Source organism: Trichosurus vulpecula, chromosome 6 (genome assembly GCF_011100635.1).
Source record: "Trichosurus vulpecula isolate mTriVul1 chromosome 6, mTriVul1.pri, whole genome shotgun sequence".
Classification (NCBI taxonomy): domain Eukaryota; kingdom Metazoa; phylum Chordata; class Mammalia; order Diprotodontia; family Phalangeridae; genus Trichosurus; species Trichosurus vulpecula.
In genome coordinates, this window is record NC_050578.1 from 128,725,181 (window position 1) to 128,737,298 (window position 12,118).

Genomic DNA, 12,118 nt, shown 5'->3' on the forward strand with positions numbered 1-12,118 from the left:
AGAACTACTCCATTCCAAAACCATCTACCCCACTGCTGGGGCCCCCCAAAAAATTCACTCACAGCCACCACAGGTCTGCTTTCTTTCCCTCATCTCTAACTGTAATAACTGCTCTCTCAGCATTTCTTGTGACACAATTTCCTTTTCGTCTCAGCAGGCTTCTCCCACCACATCTGACTGAGGCTTCTTCCGGTAACATAAGCAGGTCATGTGGCCTATTAATGGGTGGGAACGATCTTCAAATCTAAATTGCTATTACATTCGGCCCCAAGATCTTTCTTATCCATTACATAGGGCAATGGGAGTTTTGGGATAACTAGTGTCAACAGAACTTACCCAACAATATAACAGGGATAACACAAGATAAGCATATAAAACAATGTTATCATTCTCCCCTTGAACGAATGGTGCTCAGAATCTTGGGGTAAAGGATAAAGGTCTTGTCCTCTATAGCTTCTTCCTACTGAAATTGGACATAGAGCTATCCCTGCCCCAAGAGGTCAAGAGTCCCATTCAAGAGGTCAGTTCTTTAGCAGTCTGGCATCTGGAACTCGGCTGATGCCAGCTCCAGGGATGACATATCACAGTCGTGGACAGGTCCAGGGATGACATATCACAGTTGTGGACAAGTCCAGGGGTGACATCTAAACACATCAGAGAGTGACATCTGGCTTAAGCGATCAGGCATCTGCAGGTGAATGGTACTAAGCCTGTAGGAAACAAATCTCACAAACAAATTTAACAGACAAAAACCCCCCAAAACCCCAAAGAGACTATCATAGCCTCATTCATGATACAATACATGAGTCAAGGATACAATTTCATAATCATTTTCTCCTGGGTAAACAACTGTTACAGTATTATCTTTCCCTTGTGCTATAATTTCTGCAGCCTTTGGAATATCTGGCTTCTGCTTTACCCATTCTTTTATTCTATCAGTAGAACCAAACCCTTCCTTTCCTCTGCTAGCTATTTTCGAAGGAGGGTCAGTTTTCACAAGGGGTATTGTTTCACAAGGAATAATATTATCAATTGAATTATTCTATCATTTTTACAAAACTGTATAGGTTCCTTACCCAAATTTTGGACACAATGATTATTTCTTGATAACTAGAATCTGTCACTCCAGCCAATACATGTATTCCCTGAGCTGCTAATCCTAATTTAGGTAATCTCCGTCCAAAATGTTTCTTAGGGATTCTCATACATATTCCAGTAGAGATATTTCTTATCTCTTTTCTATCCAACCAAAAGACCTCTAAACAATGTAAATCATATTCTGCCGAACCAGGTATTCCTGGATACGGCAGTGGAACATCTTCCCTCACAGTTCATTACTATATGTATATATATATATATATATATATATATATATATATATATAGTCAGATTAATATGGGGTCTGTAATCCTGTCTATGTGTTTCTTTAATCTGAGCTAGGGCTCAGCCAATTTCCTAGTCTCCCTGAAGGTGTGACTCACTTGGATACAAAGGTTCAAGATCTGTAGGATTTGTGGGGGCAGTTCTTACTTCTCTATTCTGTCTGCTATTAAGCCCCTTATCTCTGTACATTTTGTATAGTTCATTAGCTGGAATATCATCTATTCTAAAATCTACCCCTGCTCTCAGTAGAGTCATAAACATTTCTTTTCTTGTCACGCTATCATGACGTTGAATCTGCTGGGTATTTACTCTTCTCTCATGAGGAAATTTATCTTTTCCCTGGTCTCCTAAGTTACATAACTGTGAAATCTTATCCAGCACCTCTGAAAGAGTCTTCCCTACTTCTGCAATTAGCAGAGTCAGAATTAGGTGTTTATAAGCAGGGGGAGCCATTTCAACTATCATATTCCTATGAGAGACTCCCAAGGGAGTATCATAATAAACTTTGGCGTTCCCCAACATAATAGCAGTCTTCATTACCTCCTCCTTTAACTTTCTCATACAATCACTAAATGACTACCAGGGCCTATCTGTAGTAGACCACATATCAGCAGGGTATTCTCTATTACAGACTGTTGCAGCTACAGCTGACAGATTGGTTGTTTGGTTACCTCCTTGCAAATGATAATCCCTAAAAACTTGCTGTACAAAAGGATTCTGACTAATACTTATGAATCTCATCCATAGTATCTATAGATACTCTTGTGGCCCCTTCATCACTGATTCTCACCATCCAGGATATTAACAATTCTCCCATTCTCTGGGTGAACCTATTCAAGATATCTGTGATTTCTTGCTGTGTAAAATCCTCTAACATCTCTCTGAACACTGTATTATTATCTCGGGTTTCTTGCCTCCTTCACTGTATAGGGCGCACTGCCGTTTGAGCAGCCTGGTCTGATACTGTATCATTAACTGGCTCTGTACCATCATACCACAAAGTAACATTTTGTGCCTCAGCTTCTGATATTGTAGCATCCTCTCTAGACTGTCTCCCCCCATCACCATGTTAACCAGACTGGCTGCTAGACTCAGTGTGGGCCGAACTGAAATGCACTCTTGACCTCCTTGGCTCCCTTTGTTTTCTAGCCAAATTAACAGCAAACTCAGTAGATTCCTGAACAGTAATCTCTTGTTCTGCCACCTGAGATTCCCCATTTTGCTGTGGTATAGAAATATTCTCATTTGGGCTAACTATTTTGGTAACTGTCTGAGTCTGATTTTTTTCTCTTAACAATCTGCGCCTGCTTTCATAAGATACGCTGTGAGTAAAATCCAGCCTCGTCTAGAGATTGCTGTTGGCAATTATCTTCCTGGCTGAACTGTAATTTCTTGCAAACATCTTTCCAAATCTCTAGGTTCTCCCCCCTGTAGTTTCTGTTACCAGTCCTCACAGAAACCAGTGCCTTTAGACCATTCCCTTGCTAGGGAGGAATAAGTTACCTAATCCCATCCTGGATGACCATTTCTTCTTCTAAGACCCTTCTGCTTCCAAATAGAGATCTTATACCTTGTAATCCCATCCTGTTCGTCGACAAATGTATCAGCAAGGCAATAATCAGAATAGAAATAATAATTGTCAAATTGTCTGTGTACTTCTATATTGCAAAATATATGAGACTCTCCACATAGAAGGCAGAAGAAGTAAACCATTTTTTCAGACACCAAATAACCAGATCCTGTAACCAGAAGTCCACAATATCACAGCAGAGAACCACTCTTATCCCAAAACCATCCACTCCCTTGCTGGAGCCTTCCCAAAAATTCACTCACAGCCACCACCGGTCTGCTCTCTTTCACTCATCTCTAACTGTAGTAACTGCTCTCTCAGCATCTTCCATGACACAATTTCCTTTTCTTCTCAGCAAGCTTTTCCTACCACATGTGACTTAGGCTTCCTGTGACATAAGCAGGTCATATGGCCTATTAATGGGTGGGAAAGATTTTCAAATCTAAATTGCTATTACAACATATCAGTCATTGAAGTTTGTGGTATTTTTACTTTAGGTTTTTACTTTTATAAGCATTAAAACTTTATATGAAAATCATCATTCTTTAATGATTAATGATATTTATAGAGTCTTTATAGTAAATGTGATTTTCTTTGATCTTAAAGCCAAGTGCTTTTTTCCCCTGATGTGTCTCATTGTTTTAAGTCAATGAGATAATATGATTCAATGTTATAATATTTACTTTAGGGAGAATTCAGTAATTTAACTGTTTTGTATCATATGAGAGGATTTTATTCTCTGAAGTTTGTGTTTTAAATCAAAAAAGTATAAGCAAATAATGAAATATAGCTAGGGATGAAATGTAATTTCTTAATCTTAAATTCATGAAAATTTATTGAGTTCTGAAGTTTAGGCTACAGCCTAAAGTTTTCAGTAAATCTCACTATTAAAAGGAGAGGATTATTGTTGCCCTTCATTTTGTGGTAGTTTTCTATGCTTGTAAAACATCCATTTTAAAGTTCAGCCAGGGGTGAAAACCTTTCAAAGAATAAGTAAAGGTATTTTTAAGATTCAATTTTAAGTGGAGCAGCTAGCTGGCACCGTAAATAGAGCACCGGCCCAGGAGTGAGGAGGACCTAAGTTCAAATTGGGCTTCAGACACTGGCACATATTAGCTGTATGACCTTGGACAAGTCACTCAACCCCTTGCCTTCCTCCCTCAAAAAAAAGATTCAATTTTAAGATGTTAAAAGAAAATACAGAAGTATATAATAATTAACATAGTGATTCATTGAAGTATTACATGCCTTTATTAATACATGTATAACACATGATGAAAAGTGTTTTAGTGACATCTCACTTTTCTGAAACTTTTATATCAGCCATTCTCCCTTTTGGAGAATATGTCTGAGACCCAGAAAATAAGAAAAAAAAATCCTGGGCAGCTAACTGTCCAGAATCTACACACTAAAATCATATGAAGTTTACTTATTAGAGAGATTCTTCAGTCCCTCATGTGGCAATTTAGCCCTTTTTTATACAAAATTCTAACAAACTTGATGATGTAATTTCTAAATCTATATCAGATTAACTATAACTAATTAAAACTTGAAAGATAGGCTGGTACCTACAGAAAAAAGTAGCAACATGACATCAAGTAAGGAAATAAAAAACTAAAAACTAGACACTAGAACTTCAAAAACTCACCATTTATTATCTGTATAATACCCCTTCACATGTGAATCTATCTCATGGTACCACTATGATAATTTATATCAATAATAAGTATCAATAATAATTTGTCTAATGACATCTAATTTAAAAGCTGTTTAATTATCTGTGTTTTTAATAGTTTAAGAAGTCAGGAAATGTGTAATTCATTTTCAAAAGATTTCCATATGAAGTATTGAAATTTTTTTTAAAAGTACACTTAAAAGAGATAAGTCCATAGCTATCATAAATTACTTATTTCCCAAGGGCCCTGTATGGTCAGTCTTTACTGTACATATAGTAAATATGAAAAATTCTCATTACTATAAACATTTTCTCAAATACTGATTGACAACCAGTGCTTCTTTGTTGATAACTAATACCCAGACTGCTAACTTACAGGGTTTTTAGTTTTGTTTTGACATCCTAGTTTCCTCTTTTTTATTGTACATTACATATTGTAAAGACAGCAATTATTATCCTACACATTTAACCATCTCCTTGCTTCAGGAGGTGCTTGAGAGAGGGCAGACCTGTCAGACAGAGGAAGGGAGATGGAAAGGGATCTATCAGTGGGCTGCAGAATGAGTATACTGGACAGCTTCCTTCCACCTCTTGAGTCAGGTCTTCATAGGCTTCATTACTTAGTTTGAAGTGAATTCAAACGTAAGTACAAAAATAAATGTTCATCATCCAAAGTCAAATATAATTTATATTTATAGTATTTGTTCTTTGGGTTTTCTTTCCATTAGCATGAGAATTGACCATTTATGAAAAAGAAAATGTATTTTTTGTATGTTAAATCTTGAAAAGTGGTTATTCGTTGAGTTTTACCTATGTTTCTTTTTGTGCTCATGTTGCAAAGAAAAGTAAAAGAAAATTAGAAAATAAAATTTGAAAAACAATATTCAATGATCTGACTGAAATTGAAACTCTTTTGCCACATTCAACTAGAAATACAAAACAACATCTATTTGATAATTAAGCTTTCATAACCACATAAGATAGTATACTGAAGATATTCGTGCTATTCTTTACTTCAGCTAACATTCTATTTTACTTTCTTAAAATTTTGAATTGAAATTTTTCATCTAAAATATATATTGATAATTATTGATATTTAAATGAAAGTTGCTTAGAGATTTTTACAAGTAGCCTCTTTTTGAGGTTAATACTCTTCTCCCCCTCAATATTTTTGGTAGTAGAAAATATATTTATTTGTAAAAATATTTACTTAGGGAGTATAATTCTATTATCCTAAATAAATAGCTAACTGTATCACACATTTGAATAAATATTCCCATAATTATTTCTTGTCATGTTAGTATTTGTGTATTTTCATTGAGTTTTGGTATCCTCATTTTCTTTTTTTTAAAAAAGTGACTAAATTTCTCAGATTTCAGAGAAGTGACTAGTTTTATTTTGGAAATTTTAAATGGGTACCGTAGATGTACTTAGCTTAAAGTAATATTTGCTACTTAAAAAGTATTTTGGAGAGCCAGCTTTTATGTAATTTTATCAGAAAACCCTTATTTAATTGAATAAACTAAATTTCACATTTTACTTTTTTTGTGCTCAGTTTAATTGTTAGTCTTGAATTTACCTTTAAAGTTTACACTAAATTATTTGCAAAACTTTGTATAACTAGGTAGATGATCTTAAATCTACAAGCATTAATTTTATTTTATAGTATTGGTTGAGACAAGCTAGAGGCAAGAGAAATGCATCTGAAGAACTATAGAAAATACTGCATATTTAAATAAGAATAAAATTTTTATCCTTTGATTTTCAATATAAAATTTATAATTATTTTGTAGAGCTCTTAAATGTTATTTTTCCTCCCAAAGTGATATGTAATGTCTAACTCTTACCTCTTGTGAAAAGTTTAGGCTTCACTTTGACAATTTGGACTATATTTTGAATTAATTATATTCAATTTTATGCATTTAAAATTACAGACTTTTCTCTTCATTATAATATCATAGTATTTAATGAAGATTATAATCTTATTTTTAATTTCCAGTTTGAAAATATGCTTCAAAATTAATTTGGTATGAAGAATTATTTTTTATTCAGTTACTGGTATCATTTGTACTTGAATGTTTATTACTATTTTATTATATTGCCTTAAACCATTTTAAAAATTCCTGTTATTAAACATAAGCTAGATTATTACTGTATTACTATTTTGCTAAAGGTTGCATGGTGAACTAAAAGAAGCTGTCGAAAAGCAGTTAGAGTCCCTTCCTTTTGGTGCTTTATTGGCCAATGATGTGTTTACAGATGAAGAAATGTTCAAGAACCTACAAGAGCAGTTACAACTAGCTAATCAAGTAAGTTAACAGTAAATGTGTTGTTCCATTTCTTAACTTTGCCCCTCCTGAAAACAACAGTAACAACAAAAACGAACTTCAAAGCCCTTGACAACTATTCTTTGGAAGATTAAATTTCAAAATGTATTTCACTTTACAGTGATACTTTTAACATGTGTTTAGACTTTTAACTCCACATCTTTGAATTTTCAAAAAATGTATAATTTGTAGTTAGTATTCTCTTTTCATTAAAAAAAGTCTAATTGACAAATCTTGCTCGGATAAACACTTAGAAAGATGAATATTTAAAATTCATGTAAAGAAACTAGCATACTCAGATACTTAAGTGATAGCCTTGGTACTTTCTTCACCTGAGATCATTAGAAAATTTAAGGAAACTATATAATTTGATTCTCAAAAGAATGTTCTAATAACATTTCTTTTTGGCAGACTTGTGCACAAGGAATAATACAAACACTTTAGTTCTTATGATTCAAATTGCCTGAATTAAATTACAAAATATTAGATTATTGGAGGTTTCAGGCAGAACTAAAATGGTGGAGTAAAGGCAGGGACTCCCTTGAGCTCTCCCCCAAACCTATCCAAATACCTTTAAAAAATGACTCTAAACAAATTCTTGAGCAGCAGCACCCACAGAATGATGGAATGAAGCAAATTCCCAGCCCAAGCCAACTTGGAAGGTCGTCAGAAAAGGTCTCTTGCACCAGGGTAAGAGAAGAGTGCAGCCCAGCACAGGCTATGGCCAGCACAGACTGGGCCCCAGCAAACCTGGAGCAGGCCTCAGGGCTACTGAATCACTGGCAGAAGTGGTAGTTTCCAGACCTCTCAGCCCACAGACACCAAAGACAACTTAGAAGGTCAGCAGGAAAGGTCTGTCTGACCTGAGTGAGAGTGGACAATAGTCCAGTTGCAGACTGCACTAGCATAGCTCCATCCCCAGCAAAGCAGGAACAGGCCTTGGGAGTGATTGAATCAGCAGTGACAGCAACAGCAGCAGCTGCACAGCTGCTTCCTGAGCTCTCAGCCTACAGAAGGTAAGGGGGTCAAACAGCTGGCCAGAAGGAGATTACAGTGGTCTTTTTGCTAGCACTGAGGCTCAGGACTCTGTTTTTTTGCCCATACTTGGATCTGGGTCACAGTCCTGAGTGGCATCCCAGGATGAGGAGGAGCACTAGCATAGCAGAGCTTGCAGCCACAATGGAGCGGGGAACCCTCCTCACAGTTCCAGGGCATAAAAGAGTGCTTATGGTCACTCACAGACCAGAGCACAGGCCAGGAGAGTAGCAAACTCCTCTCCTTCTGCCTTGGAAGAACTGAAAACTTATAGGTCCCTAGAAGTATCTTTGAAAACAGCTACACAAAACCCCTGAAGCTTGGGACAGTGTGCCTACCATCCTGAAAGCAGAGCCTCACTTTAACAAAGAGTTAAAAGTCAAGAAATAGGCTGGGAAAACGAGCAAACAACAGAAAAAAAACCCTGACTATACAGAGTTATTATGGTGACAAGGAAGATCAAAACACACAATCAGAAGAAGATAGCAGCATCAAAGTTCCTATGTCCAAACCCTCCAAGAAAAATATGAATTGGTCTTGAGCCATGGAAGAGCTCAAAAAGGATTTTGAAAATCAAGTAAGAGAGGTAGAAGAAAAATTGGGAAGAGAAATGAGAGTGATGCAAGAAAATTATGAGAAAAGAGTCAACAGCTTAGTAAAGGAGACACAAAAAAAAGTAATCCACATTAGCAAAAAAGAAAAAAAGAAGAAAAAAATCCTCCTTTGTAGAAATGTGTTTTCATGAGTCTTTTCTGTGCCTGTTAACTTCGTTCTAAATTAACAATAAAACAGTGTTGATAAAGAGTTGGAAAAGTATTGTAGAGAAGTGACATAATAGAAGAGGATCTAAGCTTTGAGTATTCAGTTTTTGTAGAATACAAAAATATGCTGATGGATAGCTTAAGATTCTTCTTCTTCACGCTTCTTCCCTCTCCTCCTGCTCCAGCATACAGTTTACTGTGGTTTGTTTAGTATTACATGTATCTGCTTTGTGACTGCAGGTACGGGATTGTGTTCAGCTATTAGAGAACTTGATTTCCCATAGTTCATCATCTACATTTACTTGATCCTAACTTTTGAATATTTTTTCATGTGTAGACCACATTTCTGATGAAGATCCTTTTTGTCTGTGTATTCTTTTGTAACTATGCTGTGTGCCTGAAGGATCTTTTTTGCCAATCCCTGCAAGTATAACAGTTTTTTCTGTAACTTATGCGCAAAAGTTACTCTGCCCCGCCCCGCCCCCAAGTACATTCTTTCCTAGGTACATTCTATCCATAGACTATACTGAGAAATGCCTTTACTATTATTTTAGTTGGCAAAATATACTTTTTTTTAATGAGTTGCAGCTCTGTATAGCATTTCCTTTATTTATAAGGCAAACGAGTATCATTTTGTGGAAATAAACTCTTAGACTAAAATTCCCATTCTACTTCTCAGATTTTATGAATTTAAGGAATAGGATAGGTAACTTAAACTGAATACCAAGATCTGACTCTCCTGTGGCTGTTTTTTCCCATTACTATCCAACAGTTCAAAGGCAACCCTTAATTTAATATGCTTTTTACAGCACACATATTCTACTTGAACCTTGTTACTGGGCTAATAGAACAGGAATAAAAAGATAATATGGAGTATTTGGGAATCTTCCTAAGGAAACTTTTAAAAATATGCACCATATTATAATAACTGCCAAGTTTGACATTTTTTACTTTAAAACTACCATTGGACTTCCAGGGGTGGAGCCAAGATGGCAGCCGGAAAGCAGGGACTTGCGTGAGCTCCCCACCAGGTCCCTCCAAAAACCTCTAAAAAAAGGCTGTGAACAAATTCTAGAACTGCAGAACCCACAAAATAGCAGAGGGAAGCAAGGATCCAGCCCAGGACGTCCTGGATGGTCACTGGATGAGGTCTATGGCGCACAGAGTGGAGGGGAACAGAGCTCAGCATGGGAGGCAGCAGGACCAATGAGACCAGGAGCCGGGCAGGACAGGCCCTAGCACCCTGAATCAGTGAGCTGTGGCAGTTACCAGACTTCTCAACCCACAAACACCAAAGACAACAGAGAAGGTTAGTGGGAAAAGCTGCAGGGGACAGAGTTCACGGTTCGGCCACCGCCCCAGGGGCAGCGGGGGAGGTGCAGCTACAGAACTACAGCTGCAGTTACTTCCGGCCCCAGGCCCACCTGGTGGGAGGAATTAAGTGGCGGATCAGAGCAGGAGTGCACAGCCTGCTGAAGATTTGTGTCAGGTCCCAGTTGGTGGTTCTTGAGGAAAGAGGAGTGCTGGGGTGGCAGAGCTGTCTGTATAGAAATAGCTCTGAAATCAACGGCTCATCCCCTGAAGCTTGGAACAAAGTACTCTGCTCTACAAGCAGTCATACCCCAAAGAAAAACTCAAGGGTCAGGTAAGTTGTCTGGGAACATGGCCAGGCAGCAAAAACACACCCAGATTCAGTCTCAGACTTTGGAATCTTTCTTTGGTGACAACGAAGACCAAAATATATGGCCTGAAGAAGTCAACAAAGTCCAAGAACCTACACCAAAAGCCTCCAAGAAAAACATGAACTGGTCCCAGGCCATGGAAGAGCTCAAAAAGGAGTTGGAAAAGCAAGTTAGAGGAGTAGAGGAAAAATTGGCATGAGAAATGAGAATGATGCAAGAAAACCATGAAAAAGAAGTCAAGGACTAAAGGAGACCCAAAAAAATACTGAAAAAAATGTTGAAGAAAACAACACTTTAAAAAATAGACTAACTCAAATGGCAAAAGAGCTGCAAAAAGCCAATGAGGAGAAGAATGCCTTGAAAGGCAGAATTAGCCAAATGGAAAAGGAGGTCCAGAAGATCACTGAGGAAAATACTACCTTATATATGAGATTGGAGCAAGTGGAAGCTAGTGACTTTATGAGAAATCAAGATATTCTAAAACAGATCCAAAGGAATGAAAAAATGGAAGACAATGTGAAATATCTCATTGGAAAAACCACTGACCTAGAAAATAGATCCAGGAGAGATAATTTAAAAATTATTGGACTACCTGAAGGCCATGATCAAAAAAAGAGCCTAGATATCATCTTTCAAGAAATTATCAAGGAGAATTGCCCTGATATTCTAGAACCAGAGGGTAAAATAGAAATTGAAAGAATCCACTGATCGCCTCCTCAAATAGATCCCAAAAAGAAAACTCCTAGGAACATTGTCACCAAATTCCAGAGCTCCCAGGTCAAGGAGAAAATACTGCAAGCAGCCAGAAAGAAACAATTTGAATATTGTGGAAAATCAATCAGGATAACGCAGGATCTGGCAGCTTCCACATTAAGGGACCTAAGGGCTTGGAATATGGTATTCCAGAGGTCAGTGGAGCTAGGATTAAAACCAAGAATCACCTACCCAGCAAAACTGAGTATCATGCTCCAAGGCAAAATATGGACTTTCAATAAAATAGCACTTTCAATAGGACTTTCAAACTTTCTCAGTGAAAAGACCAGAGCTGAATAGAAAGTTTGACTTTCAAACACAAAAATCAAGAGAAGCATGAAAAGGTAAACAAGAAAGAGAAATCATAAGGGACTTACTAAAGTTGAACTGTTTTGTTTACATTCCTACATAGAAAGATGATGTGTATGTTTCATGAGACCTCAATATCATAGTAGTTGAAAGGAATATGCATATATATATATACATAGATATACATATGTGTGTGTCTATGTATGTATATATGTAGGTATATATAAATATACACACACACACACACACACACACACACAAAGGGCACAGGGTGAGTTGAATATGAAGGGGTGATATCTAAAAAAATAAAATCAATTTAAGGGATAAGAGAGGAATATATTGAGAGAGGGAGAAAGGGAGGGAAAGAATGGGGTAAATTATCTAGCATAAAAGTGGCAAGAAAAAGTGGTTCTGTAGGAAGGGAAGAGGGGGCAGGTGAGGGGAAATGAGTAAATCTTGCTCTCATTGGATTTGACCTGAGGAGGGAATAACATACACACTCAATTGGGTTTCTTACCCGACAGGAAAGAAGGAGGAAGAAGATAAAAAAGGGGGAATGATAGAAGGGAGGGCAGATGGGGGGAGGAGGTAATCAAAAACAAACACTTTCAAAAAGGGACAGG

The 12,118-nt window shown here is 37.0% G+C and overlaps 1 protein-coding gene across 1 annotated transcript in view; it reads left to right on the top strand.

Moving 5' to 3' along the window:
- Positions 1-12,118, top strand: part of SCLT1 (sodium channel and clathrin linker 1) — a 258,104-nt gene that overhangs the window by 55,723 nt on the left and 190,263 nt on the right. The window contains exon 6 of the mRNA XM_036765501.1: positions 6,802-6,937. Coding sequence (XP_036621396.1) covers positions 6,802-6,937 — 136 coding nt within the window. The remainder of the gene's footprint in view (positions 1-6,801; positions 6,938-12,118) is intronic.